This window comes from Bos grunniens, chromosome 23, assembly GCF_055505025.1.
Source record: "Bos grunniens cultivar Pamir isolate PY7600 chromosome 23, Bosgru_T2T1.0, whole genome shotgun sequence".
NCBI lineage: Eukaryota > Metazoa > Chordata > Mammalia > Artiodactyla > Bovidae > Bos > Bos grunniens.
Window position 1 is genome coordinate 4,520,442 of NC_141187.1, and position 21,561 is coordinate 4,542,002.

Sequence of the window (21,561 nt, forward strand, 5' to 3'; positions counted from 1 at the left end):
TTGGTATGGATCTCTTTGGACTTATCTTCTTTAAATTCACTTGGCATCTTGAATTGAGGTTTGTCTTTGCTCACTGGGGGAAGTTTTCAGAAAATGTATCTTCAAATACTTTTCCAGCCTTGCCCTCCTCCTTTCCTTCTGGTTCCCTGGTGACATGGATACCAAACTCTGTTACAGCCCAAGAGGTCCCTGTAGCTGGACTGTTTTTTCCCCAGGTCTGTTTCCTCTCTATTGTTCAGTTTGTGTAGCTTGTATTGTTTTACTTTTAGATTTACGGATTCCTTCCTCTGTTCCATCCATTCTTCTCCTGAATCAATCCAGGGTTTTTATTTTGGTTATTATACTTTTCATTACTAAAATTTTCATTTGGTTCTTCTTTCAGTTCAGTTCAGTTGCTCAGTTGTGTCCGACTCTTTGCGACCCCATGAATCACAGCACACCAGGCCTCCCTGTCCATCACCAACTCCCGGAATTCACGCAAACTCATGTGCATCGAGTTGGTGACGCCATCCAGCCACCTCATCCTCCGTCATCCCCTTATCCTGCCCCCAATCCCTCCCAGCATCAGGGTCTTTTCCAATGAGTCGACTCTTCGCATGAGGTAGGTTCTTCTTTACATCTTCCATTTCTGAGACTTACTCTTTTTGTGCAGATACTTTCTATGTTTTTGTTTCAAATTCAAAAGCATGTTCTTAACTGCCCATTGAAGCATTTAATGACAACTGCTTATAATCTGTATAATTCTAGCATCTATGGCAACTCAGTTGGTATCTACTGTCTTTTTTGCACTGGAGATAGTCTGGGTTCTAGGAATGACATGCCACTTTATAACTGAAACAGATATAACTGGTTATTATGTTATAAGACCTTAGATCTTAAACTTTCCAGAGATACTAATTTAGAAGCAGAAAGGGGGATGTTGTTTGTTGCCTAGTTACTCCCAGGTAGAAGTAGTCCAGGCTTCCTAGTTATCTTCTGTTAATACCTGAAATTGAGGAAGAGGCTTCATGCTGAGCAAAGGTAAAAGTCATGACTCTCCATTAGGCCTTCTCTGATATCAGCGCAGTGGGGTGGGGTTCAGGTCAGTGGTACTTCCTTATAAACTGGCAGAGATGAAGTCCAGGCTCCCCACGTGGCCTTTGGTGACTTGGATGAAGCTACCATGTTTTCTGTGGTAGTGGGCAAAAGCAGAGAGGCTACTGTATAAAAAAAATAGTTTCTGTCTTGCTAGCTTGCCCTTCCCTGATCCTTTGACTAGAGACAGCAGGCTTTCTGCAGGGTTTTTCTATCTGCATCCACTGGCATTTCCAGGTTACTGGCTTCTTCAGTTCCAAGCTTGGGATTTATGAGGCAAAAACTCCGTGGTTCTAAGATGGTTTTGTTTGTTTTCCACATTATCAGTTGCTATTAAAAATGGTAAGTATAAAAATCTTGTTGAAAATTCTAAACCATGAACATCTCTACAATATTAAACAAACAGGAAATATTTCCAACTAATTTTTAAGACAACCTCAATTTCTCTTCAAAGTAAACATGAAAGGTCAATTAAGGCATAAAAACTATATATCTGAAATTTAAAACTGAAGAGAATCTTTTTTCCCTTAAAAGTTCACTGGGAAATAGGAACATTTAGAGGTGTAAACAACTCATAAAAATGAACTGACATATAGGAAACACCCAAAACTAAGCAAACATTTACTGAGATTCTATTATTATGTGATAGACATTACTAATAACCAATGTTCAACTCTTTCCCAGAAACTCACTACCTAGTTGGGGGGCGGGGGCGGATACAAAAAATTGAACACTTATAAGGGAAGCAGAAAGATTGAAGACATTAGGAAACTAGTAAAGGATTTTCAGCAGGGGAGAAAAATGGTAAACGACATTCCTCCCTCCCTTGCCTACCTTTATTACTGAAGCTAGGAAATGTCAAAGCTCACATTCTAAGCCTCAACTCCGATGAAGGATGGCCACATTCATACACTTCTGGCCAGTGAAATGCAAACCCACTTGAAAAGGCTTCTGGCAAAGCTCTTAATTTTCTGATATCCAGAGTTTGTTCTTGCCTTAAATCCAGCATGTACAAAACTGTGCCAGCCATCCTGTAACCCTAAAAGAAAGGCCAAAAACATCGCAGATAACACAGTAATGACACCATCGAGCTACTCAAGCAAAGCCTGCAGCCCTCTCCAGATTTGTTATTCAAAATAAGTCCATTCAAGTGATTTAAGTTAGGTTTTCTGTTATCTGAATATATTCTTGACCAATAAAAGTTTTAAGAATAAATGTATATTTCAGAATGGCCATTCCTGAGTTATTATGGAGGACGGATTGGAAGGGGCAAGAATGACACAAGGAGACTTAAAGAAAATATTTTTATTTTTTAAATCCACAAGGAAAAATTCTTGTTCTTCTTTTTTAAAAGAATTGATTTGCCTTCAGAGTAAAAGCACACCAGTTTACAAACTACATTTGTCCAAATTAAGTAAATTCAATAAATCTTATGTCAATTCAGTATCATTAATACTGAATTCAGTGTTACTGGGTAAATTGAACAGCAACTCTAAATTGATCAAAAAATGACATTAAAAACTTTTTTCTTGTAGTTTTTATAGTAAATTTATAGAACTGTCAAAGTTAAAATCTGACCCATACTGATTCATATTAGAAATATGTGTGAAGTTACATGATTTTTAAAGTTTCTATTTCAAAATAAATTCTACTACTTGTCTAGGTAGCACAAATGGGCTTTTCCCCATATTTGGAGTTTCAAATTTAGATCATTCATATGCTATGTAATACTGGGCACAAAAGTGCCATTTTCTCTAATTACTAATTAAGTATTTGGCTAGCATTTCTGTTGCTGCAGGAAAATCTTGAACTGGTGTTAATGGTATAGTAAGTTTCTTTCACAATTCAACCAACTGGCAGAGATCACTAAATTTACTGTCTTTTAATTTGTTCAGCAATCCTCCAATAAGCTGACATTGATTCATAGCACTGCAACTGTACTCATGACATCTCTCAGAGAAACCATTTCAGAAAACTGAGCCCAAATACTTTCAAACTGTATCAAACCGTGCAACAAAGAAATAAGGGAAACACTACACTCATTTAAAAATCCCAGTGAAATCTGACATTGACCTAACCTAGCTGGAACACCAGTTATTGTGGCAAAAAGTTTTTTTTTTCCTCATCTAGCTGAAACTTTTGATAATTAATTAAAATATAGCTATACACATTTGACTTTTCAGGCCATGAACTGAAGTTATTTCATAAGCTTTTAAGCCTGATGAGACAAAAGGTACTCCAAGTGTTCGTTGGACAGCAACTCTTCTGTTACATAACTCATCTAAAGCTAAAGAAAAGTACTTGTAATTTTTCAGCTTTTGAATCAATTAATCCTTAATACTGTTATAAATTTCTGTATTCCATAAGCAACGTTTGGTGACAACTAAAGACTGTACTTTTTTTCAAAAGATATTTTTAGGTTTTAACTCATAAATTTCTAACAATTTCTATAACTGAAATAATATTACTATCTATCTATGTAAAGCTAGTTCTTTTTCATGCAAGAATTCAAGCTGTTACACATCTGGCCAAATTTAACATACTCAATCCTTTAAAAAATTTTTGTTAGAAATTTCACTGAGATTTCAGGTGCCTAAATTTCAATTCTTTTTTGACCTTTGAAAGGTAACTTCATTCATTCATTCATTATGCATTTTCTGGGACTGTCTCAATACTGTCGACTTTACTGTCTTATTTTTTGTTAAATTACAGCTTGTTTTTCTCTGCCGTAACAAACTGCAATCATCATTCACTGTGACGATGCCACATACCTTCCTCCAGTCTTTCTGTTTACTGTCCTAGCTGCAGTCCTGGCTTCTGCAGCTCTACTGGTTCTTTTTCAGTAGGCCTTCATTTTAAACTAAAAATTGTTCATATTTATATCTAAAACAGAAAAATAATTAAGCACCTTATTTTAATCACCAATTCTGATTTACAAAAGTAATCACTATAATTCCTTTCGTCAACCAAAAATATTCAGATAAACACACTATGTTACATTGATTCAAAGGAAAAAATAATTTACACTGAATACATCCACTGATACTAACCAGTGATTGTTTGTACGTAATACCAGACTTAGCACACTCTAATAATCACCCCTTAAGCAAGATAACAAACTTAAAATTTATTTTTTAAAAAACAAGTGAGTTCAATAAAATATTTTACACTATTTTCCTTTTTATATTTAATTAAAATTAAATATTTGCTTCCTTAGTCCTAAGGCATATGTTGCTAGTGGTTACCATATTTGATAACATATAGGGAAATGAAAAAGACAAAAGCCACAAGGATTGTAGTTTTTATTCTATTTCTCTTTTATTTGCTATAACTTTCAGGGCTTAGAAGAAATTTATATCCTTACTAAACATAAAACAAAGCAAAAGTGGAATCATTGGATGTTCTTATAGAGTCCATGAAATACATATTCGGCCTACTCTAGCAGACATGGGCCAATCTCTAAAAACCCACTACTCCAAAAATAATCAACTTTATCTCCTTGGAGAATGCCTTTAAACAGCAATATACGGACAAAAGTTTAACAACTGACTTTCAAAATAAAAATTTATGTATATATAAAGTGTGCAGAACACATAACTTACAAATAATAAATCATACACAATCCTATTTCTGGCCAGCTTGCAGGATCTTAGTTTCCCTACCAGGGACTGAACCAAGGCCACAACAGTGAAAGCACCGAGTCCTAACCACTGGACCACAAGGGAATTCCAACACAATACACTTTAAGTTTCAGAGAGCCAGCTGATTCTCATAGGCTCTTGTTGACTTTTGCTGAACTCCCGTATCTATAGCTAACCTGTGGTTGCAGTTTGACCAGGATTTTACAAAGGCAGTTGCATCCCGACCAGCTAATTCTTTTTCCAACAAATTTATTGTCATTAAATCAGATATATGATCTATAGTTAAACTGTTTCTCACCCTTATACAAATTATGTTCATTAAATTGAAACCTTTCAGCTTCTGCACTACTTCACTACTGACTACAATGGTGCTATTAGCTTTTTGTATGGTTTTAGGAACTGAAACATTGACTTTATATTATTATTTACAAATTCCCCAAAATCAGTCAAATCAATTTCAAATTTTAAAATTTCACACAAATAATTTTTTTTCACCAGTTATCCATGGTGAAGTTATTTCTTCATAAGGCCATGTAGAAGGTTCTGGCAAATCAAAATAATTAAAAATACTTTCATCATACTTCCTGTTTGATAAAAGACATAAGTTCATGTGTTGAATTATATTTTCTAGTAACATGTTCCTAGGAAGGGCATTCAATTGATTATTTCTATTAAATGGAATATCTTTAAACTTATCTGATTTAATCAAACCTTCAATTTGAGATTCATGCTTTCCAGTACCAATTTTTAAAATTTCCAAGGTTTTTATTGTGCATTTGATCAATTTTTGTGCTTTCTGAATGTTAGTTGAGCTTGACTGTAGTGCAGTTGAAAGTAGTCAAAATTCTTCAAGAATGTCAATCATTAAAGGTTTTACAAGATATTGGAATGTTAGGTAACCTCTTTGCCAAACCAGAATGCGAATGAGAAAAATGCAAATATATACAGGATATGCATTCCACACAGCAGTAGCAGGTTGCAGACTACAAAATGCCTACTTTGGTCCCTTTACCTGGCCAATTTTAACAAGTTCAACTTCAAGATCTTTAGGTACATTCCCTAAAAGCTTGTTTTGATTTTTATTAGGTGGATGATAATTGTAACAACTTTTATCAAGAAATATTTTTAAATGATTCACTTGTTTTATTTCAGATATTGAGTCATCAAGTGACAAATGCAATTGATGGTTTAAACAGTTCCAAATAATAATTTCAGGAAAATTTTCTAACGACTTCGTGGCTACTCCAGACTTTCTACCCAGCATTGTATTAGCACCATCAGGATAAAATGCAATTAAATTTGCTTTCAAATACTCATTAGTGAAGCCACAATCATTTAAAGTACTCGATAACGTACTGAAGATACATTCTACTGTGGCTGACACCAGTTCCTTTAAAGTAACAAACAACATAACTGGTGCAGGAGCTGACTATACTGTGTACTGGACATAAATCACGAGGGTCCTCTTCTTTCAAACTGCGGATGCCTCATCAACTATAAGACAGATTTTGGCCTTCTCTTCTATAATATCCTTAAAGATTGTCATCTTCATTTCTTTTGCAGCATGCACTGCTATTCTCACCCCATTTCTTCTTGTAATTCTATTGCCTCTGCAATATCAGACTAAGGTCTATTATGTTTTACTAAACTATAAACTGTCTTGAAAACTTTTACAGTAGCATCAACATTTTTATTACATTATTTATGCACTAAATTAGAAACTGAGTCATTAATTGATTCCTTTAACAATCCTGAATTTTACCATGGGCTTTAGAAACATCATGCTCCTTAATTTTTTTTCGCAGAGAAGCCTAATAGTTTTATAATTGTCATTAGGGGTTACCAAATATGCAATCCACTCCTTGGACATGTGAACATGATCTTCTGCTTTTAATCCCAAATGCTGAACTGTTGAGTAATCCTTACATCCTAATTTACCTTCTTTTATTTCAAGCCATTTGTACTGTTCTGTAAACATAACCACTTGTTTTTCATTCCAACAATCTGGAAGCACAAGATTATCCATTTTTTCCTTTGATGAAGATGACGGCTTTTCTTCAATGATTGGTTGTTCAGCATATTTGAAATCCAATTCCTTTGACTTAGACAACCCACAATAGTTCTTATTACTATCACTACTTTCTGTATCTGTTTTCACGTTCTTCGCATTTAAAAAATGCAAAAATAACCCTGTCATTTTGTCATCCTAGGAACAAAATCTGAAAAATAATTTTACAAATATAAATAAAATTTATGGTAACACTTTTAGGGTTAATGCAGAAAGTTCTGTTAATGATTTCTTAATTTAATTATTTTTAATTATTTTAATTATTTATAATTAAATTTTAATTATTTTAATTATTTATAATAAATTTTATTAAATTTAATAAAATTTAATCTAGAATACTTACCTTGATTTTCAGTTTGTGCCTATAACTTCAATGACTTATTAATTTCTTGAAAAATCCACTATCAGTTTTTTAAATTCTATTGTCAATAATAATGTCATAAAATCTGGCTTAATTTTTGATTATTACCCAATTCAACATAAAAGTTGCTCATATTATTTACAAGACAGTTCTAGTGTGAAAAATGGTTGATATTTTCATGTACATGATTAAGAAGAAAGTTAAAAAATATACATCTCAGAACTCCACTCATTCATCAATGATATATCAACACTTTTGTTGAATCAATGAACAGTTTTCAAATACTGCAAGATTTCCTCAATTTTTCATACAGAATAGCGTCTAGTAGTTAAGACACATAACACATTTTTAAGCTTAATCCATATTAAGATTTCACCTATCACTTTCTTCAGTTTAGACAATCAACAAGTAAACCAACCCCTACTTTGCAGTCAACTACCTCGCTGTAAATACTCCCATCACCCTTCAGGAGCACACCATTATACAGTGTTTCTACCACACAGTACAACAGACGTGAATAACCTCAAGTGTGTAGACATTAGGTTATGGAGAGATTTGCGTATCTATTACCTTAAATGTAATGACAACCTATTTACTTTCAAATTTGTATACACTTGAACTTTTTAATTGAAGTACAGTTGATTTACAATGTTGTGTTAGCTTCTGGCTTACAGAGAAGTGATTGAGTTATATATATTCTTTTCCATTATAGGTTATTACAACACAAAATAGGACCTTGTTGTTTATCTTCTTTATATGTAAAAGTTTGTATCTGCTAATTCCAAACTCCTAATTCATTCCTCTCTCCTCTTTGCCTTTCATAACTGTAAGTTTGTTTTCTATCTCTGTAAGTCTATTCCTGTCTTGTAAATAAGTTCATTTGTATCGTATTTTAGATTCCATATGTAAGTAATATCATACTTGTCTTGTGCTTGTCTTTCTGACTTATTTCACTTAGTATCATAATCTCTAGGTCTATCCATGTTGATGCAAATGGCATTACTTCATTCTTTTTTATGGCTGAGTTATACTTGAAGTTTTAATAATATCTATGTTTAACAATCAGCTCAAATTTAACAATTGATTCTTGCAAGCCAGTTCAAGCCATGTCCAGAACATACTGCACTTAATGACAGAATTGAAGAAACACAAACATACTTATATCACTACAATAGGTTCTAGGCTCTTTATCATCACTACAGATCAGATCAATGTATTCAAGAACAGGTATTGATGGTCTCTCCTAAAAAGGAAGTCAGCAGACTTACAAGTCATGAACAATCATTGAAACCACATGTACATTTACAATCACTGGGGTTTTTTGGTTGGAATTAACAAGAGTTCCTATGAAGAGGAGGCCTCACAGGTGGCACAAAATAATCAGAAACAGAAGCAGCAGACGTAAAGATTCAGAGAAGACCAATATGCAAAATGACAAAACCCGAAAAGAGCCTAAATATACATAGAGGGGAAAAAGCCAAATATTCCTTGGAAATAGGGAAACAGTCCAAGGATAATGTTAAAAATACAGATATCATGGTACAGTATTTTACAACTGGGATGGTTATCAATAATCTTTTAGATCTCTAAGCTCAAAATCATGGAGTTCTTTGATAGTTCGGCTTCATCCTCTTTATCTTTATGAAATCAAATATCAAATTTCCTCAATCCTTTCCTAACACACATACTACCTTCAACATCAATAGGGCCTTAAATACCCCAGTCAAAACCTAGATTTTATTCTACAGGCAAAGGAATCAAATTAGTAGTGTTGAGATGGGAACCACATTAGAGATGTGTTTCAGGGAGATTAGCAGAGTATGAAATGGGGGATTAGTTAACAAGATAACCAATTCAGACAAACAGTAATGTAGTACTAATGTAGAGTGAGGGCAAGGAGAACAGTGAGCCAGCTGGCGGCCTCTTCTGTAGTACACTGGACTTCAGAAAAATTACGCCAAAGATACTGGTGCTCTCTGTACTCCCCAATTTTCATCATTCCTTCCTTTCAGCATATTGTGTTTCAGTTCAGTTCAGTCCCTCAGTCGTGTCCGACTCTTTGAGACGCCATGGACTACAGCACGCCAGGCTTCCCTGTCCATCACCAGCTCCCAGAAATTGGTCAAACTCATGTCCATCGAGTCAGTGATGCCATCCAACCATCTCATCTTCTGTTGTCCCCTTCTCCTCCTGCCTTCAATCTTTCCCAGCATCAGGATCTTTTCCAAGGAGTCAGATTTTCACATCAGGTGGCCAAAGTATAGGAGTCTCAGCTTCAGCATGAGTCCTTCCGATGAATATTCAGGACTGATTTCCTTTAGGATTGACTGGTTTGATCTCCTTGCAGTTCAAGGGACTCTCAAGAGTCTTCTCCAACACCACAGTTCAAAAGCATCAATAAACAATATTGTGTTTAGTTTGGCGTTTATATATATGGCAATATACAGAGATGATGCTATGCCATAATGCAAACTGATGGCTGGAAAATTAGATTTATATGAGAAAACTAAGAAACGTAAACCAGAATACATCAAGGAGTAACATTCTTCTTGATAAAAGATATAAAAAGAACACAAAAATTTTTTGTATCTGACAACACTCAAGCAGAGACTTGTACCCAGTAGCATTTCATCTTTGCTGGATGGTACTATAAAAAATATAGTAATAAAACACATCCTGATGGAACCCAGCATAGGATAGGGTGAGAGGAAAGTAAATTCTGATCTGAATGTAGCTTAAAATAGAATAATTGAATTCTAATTTTTCTGTGCCACCATTTAAATGCAACAGGAATATTTTTACTAGATTCTTCTCATATTGTAATTCCACTCAGAGCATATAATTCACTTCTTATGGAGCTGTCAAATTTTTAATCCTCTATTTGTAAACAAAGCTATTTCTAAGAGGTTCTATCAGGTTGGATATACACTCCTCTGGATGCAAAAATACAAAAAATTCTCTATATTTAAAGTAAATTTAAATTGAGTTCTAAACCTCAGCTGAACACAAGTGGATATATTAACTGTCAGAATTTACAACATAATTATGCATTTAAACCTCAGAGTATGACACTAAAATTGTACCTATTTTTCCAAATTAATTTTATAGAATTTTACTGTATTTCTCAAAGTAAAACACATATCATAAACACTTACATTACGCATATCTAGAGGTGCACAAAACACCATCAAAGTTATCATGTCCTATTCATTGTCTTTACACCATAGTCAGAATCTAAACTATTTTTCCTAATGACCCCTGCAGTTCTCTTTCCTAATGTTTTTCAGTACGAAAACAGACATCATGGCTCTTCAGTTTCCATAGCTGCATCATTTATTCCTCACCGCATGGGGAGGTGAAGTCAGCATACAGTTCTTGGTACCTCAAAGCTCCAAGTGTCAAGAAGAGAGTATCATATGAACAATTTTGGGGAAGAACATCAAAGAAATGATCTGGTAAAGAATTTCTATATAACCCTAACAAAACAACAAAAACAAAGTTACCACAATCCTTCGGGAGGGAATTTTGTTTGATTTAAAACCAAGTCATTTACATGAGTGCCCTAAGCCTATGTGTGTTTCTCAGTCAACAGGAACCCAGTTAAAGAAAGACTATACTTTTAATAGCAAACCTCAACTAACTATATTCAAAAAGAGTAGTTCACAGTAGACACATTCTCCAGCTAATTGAGATACTACTTTAAGCAGAGACTTTGTAAAACTTAACAGTTTGGGATGGAAATTATCCTGAAATATATCACAATACCCCATTTGGTTATTGCAACCAATGTTTTACTGTGTTCAGAGCTACCTATTGGCACCCCACTCCAGTACTCTTGCCTGGAAAATCCCATGGACGGCGGAGCTGGTAGGCTGCAGTCCGTGGGGTTGCTAAGAGTCGGACACGACTGAGCAACTTCACTTTCACTTTTCACTTTCATGCATTGGAGAAGGAAATGGCAATCCACTCCAGTGTTCTTGCCTGGAGAATCCCAGGGACAGAGGGGCCCGGTAGGAGGCCGTCTGTGGGGTCGCACAGACACGACTGAAGCGACTTAGCAGTAGCAGCAGCATACCCCTGCACCAACATTAGGGTTCCCAAGCCCCACCATCAAATCCTCATTCCATAGGTCTGCAGCGGGGAGCAGGATTCTGCACACTTCCCCTCCCTCATGCTTGAAAACTCTGTCAGAAGGGGATAAACACAGAAAGATACAGGATGCTCCTGTGATGCAGGCCCCTCACTGTGAACCTGGCCTGCGGGACTGTGATGTAACAGGGTGACCTCAGAGCTCAGTGAGGTCTTCAGGGCACCTGCCCCCACTCTACAGAGACACACAGGCTCTGATGCTGACCTCCTGCAGCCCGCCTCCTTCCCCCTCACTAGCCGCCCCTTCTCCCTAACCTGGGGGCCATCTTGCAGAAGTTACTCTGGTCTCAATTCAAACACAGTCTTAGGAGACCAGAACCCTGCGCACACCAGCGGCTCCATGTGCAAAGGAGAGGAGGAGGCGTGATCCAGGCTCCAACAGGCCCGCAGGCCACAGTCTCTGGGATGCCTAAGGGGGCGACCGAGACCTCTCTCTGGGCAACCGCTCTACTCCTGTGCCCTGCTCCATAGTGTCCAGTCTGATACCCACTCCTGTGTCCTGCTCCACGGTGTCCACTCTGATACCTGCTCCTGTGTCCTGCTCCAGTGTCCACTCTGATACCTACTCCTGAGAGGGTAACAGGCAGGAAGGCCAGGGGTCTCCAAATGGAGGAAATAGCCTGCAAGTGTCAGACATTTTTATCACTCTTAAGCGGCAGGAGGAAACAAACTACGGATATTTTTTCCTTCTCTATACAAATTTAAAAGGAGGTTTCTCTTCAAATACTGTGTTGCCATAACACCTGGTTTCACTTGAAGTTAACTATTTTCAAACCTAGAAACAACCAATGCCTTTTTCTTATGGAAATGTTTGTCTTAAGCTATGCTAATGTAGTATGCATTTACCCCAAACTCTGTCTTCAAGTCGGTTCTGCCTCTCGGCTCAGAACATACTTGAAAAACCAGTTTGTTATACTCAGATATTGTTCCCCTAATCTATGTAAATGAAATTATTTGTATGGTAATCTGCCCTTCTTCAAGATTCAAGTTAATCATTTTATGGCCCAGGATGAATCATTTGGTGCCAAGATTATCCCAAAATGCATCTTATGGGTGAGGGGCCTGGTGCCATTCTGAGTTTTAAGACACTTCTTTCTTTTATTAACAGACTGCTAGTGACTGCTAGCTGCCCTGGTGGCCCAGAGATTAAAGCAGTCTGCCTGCAATGCGGGAGACCAGGGTTCAATCCCTGGGTCCGGAAGATCCTCTGGAGAAGGAAATGGCAACCCACTCCAGTACTCTTGCCTGGAGAATCCCATGGACAGAGGAGACTGGTAGGCTACAGTCCACGGGGTCACAAAGAGTCAGACACAACTGAGGGACTTCACATACATACAAAAGTATGTTGTATGTATATAACATCCAGCTGAAGACTAGCAGGGGGGTACTCTTTCTGCCATCTTTTGATGCCTATGTCAGAAGCTTTCTCTATCTCCTTTATACTTTAATAAAACTATTACACAAAAGCTCTGAGCAATCACGCCTCGTTTCTGGCCCTGGATTGAATTCTTCTCCTCCAGGGGCCAAGAATCCCAGCGTCTTTGCATGATTCAAAAACAACCTTTCACTCCTGTGCCCTGCTCCACGGTGTCCACTGATACCCGCTCCTGTGTCCTGCTCCAGTGTCCACTCTGATACCCACTCCTGTGCCCTGCTCCACGGTGTCCACTCTGATACCCGCTCCTGTGTCCTGCTCCACGGTGTCCAGTCTGATACCCACTCCTGTGCCCTGCTCCACAGTGTCCAGTCGGTATGAGACGTCCACACGTTTGCTGGACGATGAGTGAACAGGCGAGGGGAAATCACATCGTGGCTTGTCCCGCACAATCTCTGACTCGGGAAAACCCAAACACCGCTGCTACTTACACTCACAAACTGGATGTCATCTTCGTTTTCCTCCACGGCTGACTCGGACGCCTCAGGCCCAGCTGGAAGGGACACATTCTATTATCTATAAAATTAGCCAAAACACGGTTATCCAGACAACCACGGCTTGCAGGAGGCGATTTTTCCAAAGGGAATGAAAAGGCAGAGCTCTCGAGGAGACCGCCTGGAGCCCCAGCCCCCGCGACCCGCCAGAGAACAGCGCTGGCGCTGGGGACCGCAGGCCCCTGCCGGCCCCTTCTCCAGAGGAAGGAAGCCTGCCCACAGGGCCAACGGGCCTCGGAACCCGCGCCGTGCCCTCGGTTCCCCAGTCCCCCGGAGCCCAGGCTCCTCAGGACCCTAGAGTCCCCAAGTCCCAGGTCCCGCACAGCACCTACCGGACTCTGGCTCAAGGCCGGACCCAGCCCACCACGCATTTCCGACCCTGCGTCTCCCGTCTCCCGCAGTCGTCGCTGCCACCACAGCAGAAAAGACCGCTAGCCGCGCCCGGCAGAGGCCCCCCGCTAGGGTAGCGGCGCCCAGCCTCCCTTGCACAGCGCCCGCCTCCTCCCCCGCCTTCAGGGCCTCTGGGAACTGTAGTCCGCTCGGCCAGCCTCGCCGCAAGAGCTACTGGGAAATGTAGTTCCGATCGCGAGACCGGTCGGCGTGCGGAGTGGCGCGAACAAGGAGCTATGAGGCTTGCGCTCCTCCTAAAGCCTGTGCTACTCAAGTAAAATCATAGCGGATCTTTCTTTTCCAGCATCCCCCCCCCCCGCCCTTTCTCTCTCTTTTAAACCAAAACTATCGTCTAGATACTTTATAGTGAGATAGGGGCCAGGATTTTGTTTATAATTGATTGTTAAGTCGCTCAATCCTGTCTGACTCTTTGCAGCCCCATGGACTGCGGCCTGCCAGGCTTCCCTGTCCTTCACCATCTCCCGGAATTTGCTCAAGCTCATGTCCATTGAGTCGGTGATGCCATCCAACCATCTCATCCTCTGTCCTGCCTTCAATCCTTCCCAGCATCAGGATCTTTTCCAATGATGAGTCACTTCTTCCCATCAGGTGGCTGAAGTATTGGAGTTTCAGCTTCAGCATCAGTCCTTCCAATGAATATTCAGGACTGATTTCCTTTAGGATGGACTGGTTGGATCTCCTTGCAGTCCAAGGGACTCTCAAGGATCTTCTCCAATACCACAGTTGGAAAGCATCAATTCTTTGGCTCAGCCTTCTTTATGGACCAACTCTCACATCTAAACAACTGTAAATAGATAAAATGTGTGAAAACCAGTATTAACTGAGAACATGCAGAGGTTTTTCTCCTTTCCCATCAGTCTGTAGTCTGACAAACCTGATTCTGTATCACCACAGAATCACCTTTATGATCCTGGCCTGCAGTAAGCAAGGTCATACAGTGGCGGAACCATGGGGCATCTCAGGGGATATGAGTGTCATTATTATGAGATTTTAGGGAAGGGTGTAGGGAGGTGAAATGTTGGTGAATCAGTGTTCTCATAGGGTCACAGTCAACTTTAGGGCCATGTGTAAAGGGTTCAGTATTAGGTCTGGGTTGCACAGGGTCTTGCCAACTTGGGAACTTCAGGTTAATATAGATACTTGATATATATATATATATATATATATATATATATATATACACACACACTTAATATAGATCATTTGATATGTCCAGAAACTCCTGCACTGGGCATGAGATAGGCTGGTTCTCTGTGTTGAAGAGACCAGCCAACAGAAGGGTATTTCACTCTTCCTGATATATTTTCAAAGAACAAAGTGTCTCATACTCTGATTTTAGAGAACAAAGTTTCTCGTTGAGCAGGTAAAAAGCTCTATTTATCAAAGCCACTTCGACTTTCTGCGGTGTTTCTTTGGGAGGAATCTTGTCCCTTGTTAATGTTTCAGCAGACTTTATGTGCACGAGTTATTTTTGCCCAGCAGACATTTAATTTCTTGTGGGAGATCTCTTCTGCCGGTGTAAATGAGAACATGACATGGCTGGTATTAGATTCAACTGTTTTTTTATTTTTTTTCTTTCTTATTCACATATTGCACAAAGAGTGCACAAAAAGTACAGGTGTATTTGTTCCAACTTAATTTGGGGCTTGTAAAGTTGAGAACAGGATGACCTCCACAATGACCTCCCCAAAAGCTGCAGGTAAAGTAACCGTTTCTAAATCCCTTAAATGTCTAGGAAAGATTTGCATTTAAAAGGTTTTCCTAATGTTCTAATAAGCATTCAGTAGAAATGTACTGTGATAGTTTGCTGGCTGGGGGGTGAGGGGTGGGGGTTAGTGGGGGACAGGGGTGAGGGGTGGTGGGGGGATAGTTCAGTTAAGCTCTTGGAAAACAACAGCCAAGTATGTGTCTAGAGCCTGAATGGGCTCATGACCTTCAGTTTGGTATTTGTTGAGGGGACAGTCTTTTCCATTTAGGATACTCAGATGGCACTAATGGTAAAGAACCCACCTGCCCATGCAGGAGATGTAAGAGATGCGGTTTGCATTGTAAGGGGTTGGGAAGATCCCCTGGAGGAGGAAATGGCAACCCACTCCAGCATTCTTCCCTGGAGAATCCCAGGGACAGAGAAGCCTTGTAGGCTACAGTCCATGGAAGAGCAAAGAGCCAGACACAACGGAGTGACTAAGAACAGCACAGCATAGCTATGACTAACAATGCTGAGCATCTTTTTATGAATTCCTTTGCCATTGGCTTCCCTAGTGGCTCAGATGGTAAAGAAACTGCCTGCAATGTGGGAGACCTGGGTTTGATTCCTGGGTTGGGAAGATCCCCTGAAGAAGGGAATGGCTACCCACTCCAGTATCCTTGGGGCTTCCTAGGTGGTTCAGTGGTAAAAGAATCCACCTGCCAATGCAAGAGATGCAGGAGACATAGGTTTGATCCCTGAATCAGGAAGATCCCCTGGAGAAGGAAATGACAATCCATTCCACTGTTCTTGCCTGGGAAACATCTTGGACAGAGGTGCCTGGCAGGCTCCAGTCCTTGGGATTGCAAAAGAGTCGGATATTATTTAGTAAATAAACAACAACAGCAAGTATCTTCATTGATAGTGTCTGTTAAAACCTTCTGTTCATTATTTAAATGGGTTATTTGTTTTCTTTTTTTAAAAAAAATATATATTGTATTGAAGTATAGTTGACTTACAATGTTTCAGGTACACAGTAAGGTGATTCAGATATACAAATACACATTATTATTTTTGAAATTATTTTACGTCATAGATTATTACAAGATATTGACTATAGTTCCCTGTGCTGTATAGTAAACCTTTGTTGCTTGTTGAACATTTATTTTTGAAGTAGAAATCTAGCATTCTATTCATAGTAAGTCAAACAAATGGAATCAAAATGTCATAAACTTTTTAGTTAGGCAAAATTAATGTTTTCTAAAATATATATTGCTGGGAAAGATTGAAGGTGGAAGGAGAAGGAGACGACAGAGGATGAGATGGTTGGATGGCATCACCAACTCAATGGACATGAGTTTGAGTAAACTCCGGAAGTTGGTGATAGACAGGGAGGCCTGGTTTGCTGCAGTCCATGGGGTTGCAAAGAGTCAGACACGACTGAACAACTGACCTGAACTGAAAATATGTATTATACATACATATATATGTATACAAAAGCTTTTCTACTACACTTGATACAAAATTGAGAAAGAATAGCCAAAAAAGAAGATGAGATGGTGAAACTGGAAAACATAAACTAAATGAAATGGGAGCACTGACTATGAAATAGAAAAAGTGAAACAAACTAGACAAAAATAAAAGATCATCATATAGTCCAGTTGTTCTTAAATGAGAAAAAAAAAGCAATATCTTAGCATTTGTGTTTTTCAAAAAATTTCAAAATCTGATATGCAGGATTTTAAAAAGTGATTACAGGTTTTTCTATTAGCTCCTAGTTTTGGTGATAGAGAGTTCTATTATTTTCTGTTGAACAATCATGACACAATGGTATTAAGTAGTAATATTTACATAATCATAAGAGTAAAAGATGTTTATCAATTTTCACAATCAATAACCAGGCAAAAAATAAAAATTACAATTGCAAGCCATAATGGGAACACGATTAACTTAACAATATAAAATAATTACATACAATTTGTGGGGGGGTGGGTGGGGTGGGTGTCAGGCACAGTGATGTGATAAGTGGAAGTGCATACATGCACACGTTTTCATGCACCCAGCCTGTCTATCTTGTTTGGTTGGTGTATTTAAACTATTTACATTTAAGTTAGTGATTGATATGTATGATCCTATGACCATTTTTCTTAATTATTTTGACTTTATTTTCTGTACATATCTTCCTTCTCTTGTGTTGCCAGTCTAGAGAAGTTCCTTTAGCATTTGTTGCAAAGCTGGTTTGGTGGTGCTGAATTCTCTTAACTTTTGTTTGTCTGGAAAGGTTTGATTTCTCCGTCAAATCTGAAAGAGAGTCTGGCTAGGTAGAGTATTCTTGGATGCAGATTCTTCCCTTTCTTAACTTTAAATATATCATGCCATTCCCTTCTGGCTTGTAGAGTTTCTGTTGAGATGCCTGATGGGAGTTCCCTTGTATGTTATTTGTCATTTTCCCCTTGTTGCTTTTAATATTGTATCTCTGTCTTTAATTTTTGTCAGTTTGATTACTATGTGTCTCAGTGTGTTATGGGTTTATCCTGCCTGGCTGTCTGTGTTTCCTGAACTTGGTTGACTATTTCCTTTCCCATGTTGAGGAAGTTTTCAGCTATTATCTCTTCAAATATTTTCTCAGGTCCTGTTTCTCTCCTCCTTCTGGGACCCCTGTAATGAGAATGTTGGTGCGTTTAATGTTGTCCCAGAGGTCTCTTAGGCAGTCTTCATTTCTTTTCACTTTTTTTTTTTCTATATGCTGTTCTGTGGCAGTGATTTCCACCATTCTGTCCTCCCAGTCATTTATCCATTCTTCTTCCTCAATTATTCTGTTATTGATGCCTCCTAGTGTATTATTCATCTCTGTGTGTTTCTTCTTTAGTTCTTCTAGGTCTTTGGTAAACATTTCTTGCATCTTCTCAATCTTTGCCTCCATTCTTTCCCCGAGATCCTGGATCATCTTCACTATCGTTATTCTGAATTGTTTTTCTGTAAAGTGCCTATCTCCACTTATTTAGTTGTTTCTCTGGGGTTTTACCTTGTCCCTTCCTTTCACCTGAGACATAACTTTCTGCTTTCTCATTGTGATTAACTTTCTGTAATACATTTTTGTTTTAGCTTCTGTGATACGGTACTTCTTGTTGCTTCTGTCTGCGCTTTGATGGATGAGGCTAAGAATCTTGTGTAAGCTTCTTGACTGGAGGGACTGGTGATGGGAAAAACTGGATCTTGCTGTGGTGGGCAGGGCCTTCCTCAGTTCAGTTCAGTTCAGTTGCTCAATTGTGTCTGACTCTGTGTAACCTGTGGACTGCAGCACACCAGTCTTCTCTGTCCATCACCAACTCCCAGAGTTTACTCAAAATCATGTCCATTGAGTCAGTGATGCCATCCAACCATCTCATCCTCTGTCGCCCCCTGCTGCTCCTGCCTTCAATCTTTCCCAGCATCAGGGTCTTTTCCAATAAGTCAGTTCTTCACGTCAGGTGGCCAAAGTATTGGAGTTTCAGCTTCACCATCAGTCCTTCCAATGAGTGTTCAGGACTGATTTCCTTTAGGATGGACTGGTTGGATTTCCTTGCAGTCCAAGGGACTCTCAAGAGTCTTCTCCAACACCACAGTTCAAAAGCATCAATTCTTCGGTGCTCAGCTTTCTTTATAGTCCAACTCACACATCCATACATGACTACTGGAAAAATCATACCTTTGACTATATGGACCTTTGTCGGCAAGGTAATGTCTCTGCTTTTTACTCTGCTTTCTAGGTTTATCATAACTTTTCTTCCAAGGAGCAAGTGTCTTTTAATTTCATGGCTGCAGTCACCATCTGCAGTGATTTTGGAGCCCAAGAAAATAATGTCACTGTTTCCCCATCTATTTGCCATGAAGTGATGGGACCAGATGCCATGATCTTCGTTTTCTAAATGTTGAGTTTTAAGTCAACTTTTTCACTCTCCTCTTTCACTTTCATCATGAGGGTCTTTAGCTCTTCTTCACTTTCTGCCACAAGGGTGGTGTCATCTGCATATCTGAGGTTATTGCTATTTCTCCCAGCAGTCTTAATTCCAGCTTTTGCTTCATCCAGCCCTGCATTTCACATGATGTACTCTAAGTTATATAAGTGATGCATGGAAGTTAAATAAGCAGGGTGACAATATCCAGCCTTGATGTACTCCTTTCCCTATTTGGAACCGGTCTGTTGATCCATGTCCGGGTCTAACTGTTGCTTTTTGACCTGCATACAGATTTCTCAGGAGGCAGATCAGGTGGTCTGGTATTCTCATCTCTTCAAGAATTTTCCACAATTTGTTGTCATCCACACAGTCAAAGCCTTTGGCATAGTCAATGAAACAGAAATAGACATTTTTCTGGAAGTCTCTTGCTTTTTTGATGATCCAGTGGATATTGTCAATTTGATCTCTGGTTCCTCTGCCTTTTCTAAATCCAGCTTGAACAAAGCTTTAATCCAGTTATCTGCTGATGGGTGGTATTGTAGCTCTCCCTCCCTTGTAGTTGTTTGGTCTGAGGCGACTCAGCCATGGGATCTATGGTAGGGTTAATGGCAAACTCCAAGAGGATTTTCAACAAGGGGGACCTTCCAGTGCCCCGGCTCCTGTGGTAAGGCTCTACTGACCCACACCTCCAGAGGATGCCCTCACATGCTAGCAGGTAGCCTTGGTTCAGTCTCCTGTGGGGTCACTGCTCCTATCCTGTGGGTCTTGGTGCATGCTAAGTTTTATTTGTGCCCTCCAAAACTGGAGTCTTTGCTTCCCCTCATCCTCTGGAAGTCCTATAATCAAATCCTGCTGGCCCTTGAGGCCAGATTCCCTTGGGATTCCCAGTCTGTTTGTCAGATCCCCAGGCTAGGAAGTCTGACATGGTGTTCAGAACCTTCACAACAGCTAAGAACTTCTTTAATATTACTGTTCTCCAGTCTGTGAGTCACCCACCCGGCGAGTATGGGATTTGATTTTATCATGATTGTGCCCCTCCTACCATCTTGCTGCAGCTTCTTCTTTGCCTTTGGATGTGGGGTATCATTTTTGGTGGGTTCCAGTGTCCTCCTGTCAATGCTTTTTCAACAGCTAGTTGCAATTTTGGTGCTCTTGGAGGAGGAGATGAGCGCACATATTTCTACTCTGCCACCTTGAGCCCTAAATGGATTATTTATTTTCTTGTCGAATATTGAGAATCGCTTATTTATTTGGGTAAAAGTCCTTAACAGATCTGTGATTTGCAAATATTTTCTCCCAGTCTGTGGCTTTTCTTTCCATTTTCTTAAAGTTGTCTTTCAAAGAGAAGTTCTTACATTTGATGAAGTCTAATTTATCAATTTTTTCTTTTGGTGGTGTATTTAAGAAATCTTTGCCTCAGCTCAGTTCAGTCACTCAGTCACGTCTGACTCTTTGCAACCCCATGGGCTGCAGCACTCTGGGATTCCCTATCGTCATCAATTTCCAGAGCTTGCTCAAACTCATGTCCATTGAATTGGTGATGCCGTCCAACCATCTCATCCTCTGTCATCCCCTTCTCCTGCCTTCAGTCTTTCCCAGCATCAGGGTGTTTTCCAATCTTTGCCTAAGAAGTTACAAATATTCTCATTTATTTTATTATGGAAATTTTAGAATTAGGTTTTAATTTTATGTCTGTGATCCACTTAGAATTCATTTCTGTATATGGTGTGGGATATGATATGGATATGTCATTGTTCCAGGACCAGTTGTTGAAAAGAATAATTTTCATTTGAATTGCCTTTGCACTTTGTCAAATACCAATTGTCCATATTCATGTGGGTCTATTTCTGAACTTTGAATTATATTCTGTTGGTGAAATTTATCTATTTTGATACCCAGTACACACTATCTTCTTGATTACTATAGTTTTTCAATAAGTCTTGAAATCAAGTAATGTTGGTCTCTCAGCTTTATCTTCTTTTTCTAATTGTTGTAGATGTTAAACTTAGCAACATTTTGTAGTTTTCACTGTCAGATGTTTCATATATCTTGTTAACTGCTAAGTATTTCATATTTTTTGTGCTATTATAACTGGTATGATTTTTCAAATTTAAATTTCTGATTGTTCATTGTTATTACAAGTAAAACTTATTTTTCTTTCCGGGCAGATGCTTTAACCCCTGAGCCACCAGGGAAGCCACCTTATTGAGCTATAATTGACAAATAAAAATTGTGTACATTTAGGTGTTCAACACGATGTTTTGATATTATTAAACATTGTGAAAAGATTCCCACAAACTGAT

General features: G+C 39.0%; 1 protein-coding gene and 1 pseudogene across 2 annotated transcripts; both read right to left on the minus strand.

Moving 5' to 3' along the window:
• Nucleotides 1–1,601: 1,601 nt before the first annotated feature.
• Nucleotides 1,602–7,252, minus strand: LOC147346516 (E3 SUMO-protein ligase KIAA1586-like; annotated as a pseudogene). The gene is made up of 3 exons (XR_015152063.1): nucleotides 7,127–7,252; nucleotides 4,815–6,934; nucleotides 1,602–1,612 (listed from the first exon to the last, which is right to left on the minus strand). The product of XR_015152063.1 is annotated as an E3 SUMO-protein ligase KIAA1586-like (transcript).
• Nucleotides 7,253–8,316: 1,064 nt separating this feature from the next.
• LOC147346517 (uncharacterized) lies at nucleotides 8,317–18,390 on the minus strand. Its single transcript, XM_086369145.1, has 4 exons — nucleotides 18,346–18,390; nucleotides 13,555–13,783; nucleotides 13,160–13,221; nucleotides 8,317–11,913 (listed from the first exon to the last, which is right to left on the minus strand). Exons 1-4 carry the CDS (start codon nucleotides 18,388–18,390, stop codon nucleotides 11,581–11,583), a joined length of 669 nt encoding a protein of 222 aa, XP_086225271.1. The 3' UTR covers nucleotides 8,317–11,580.
• Between the last annotated feature and the right edge of the window lie 3,171 nt (nucleotides 18,391–21,561).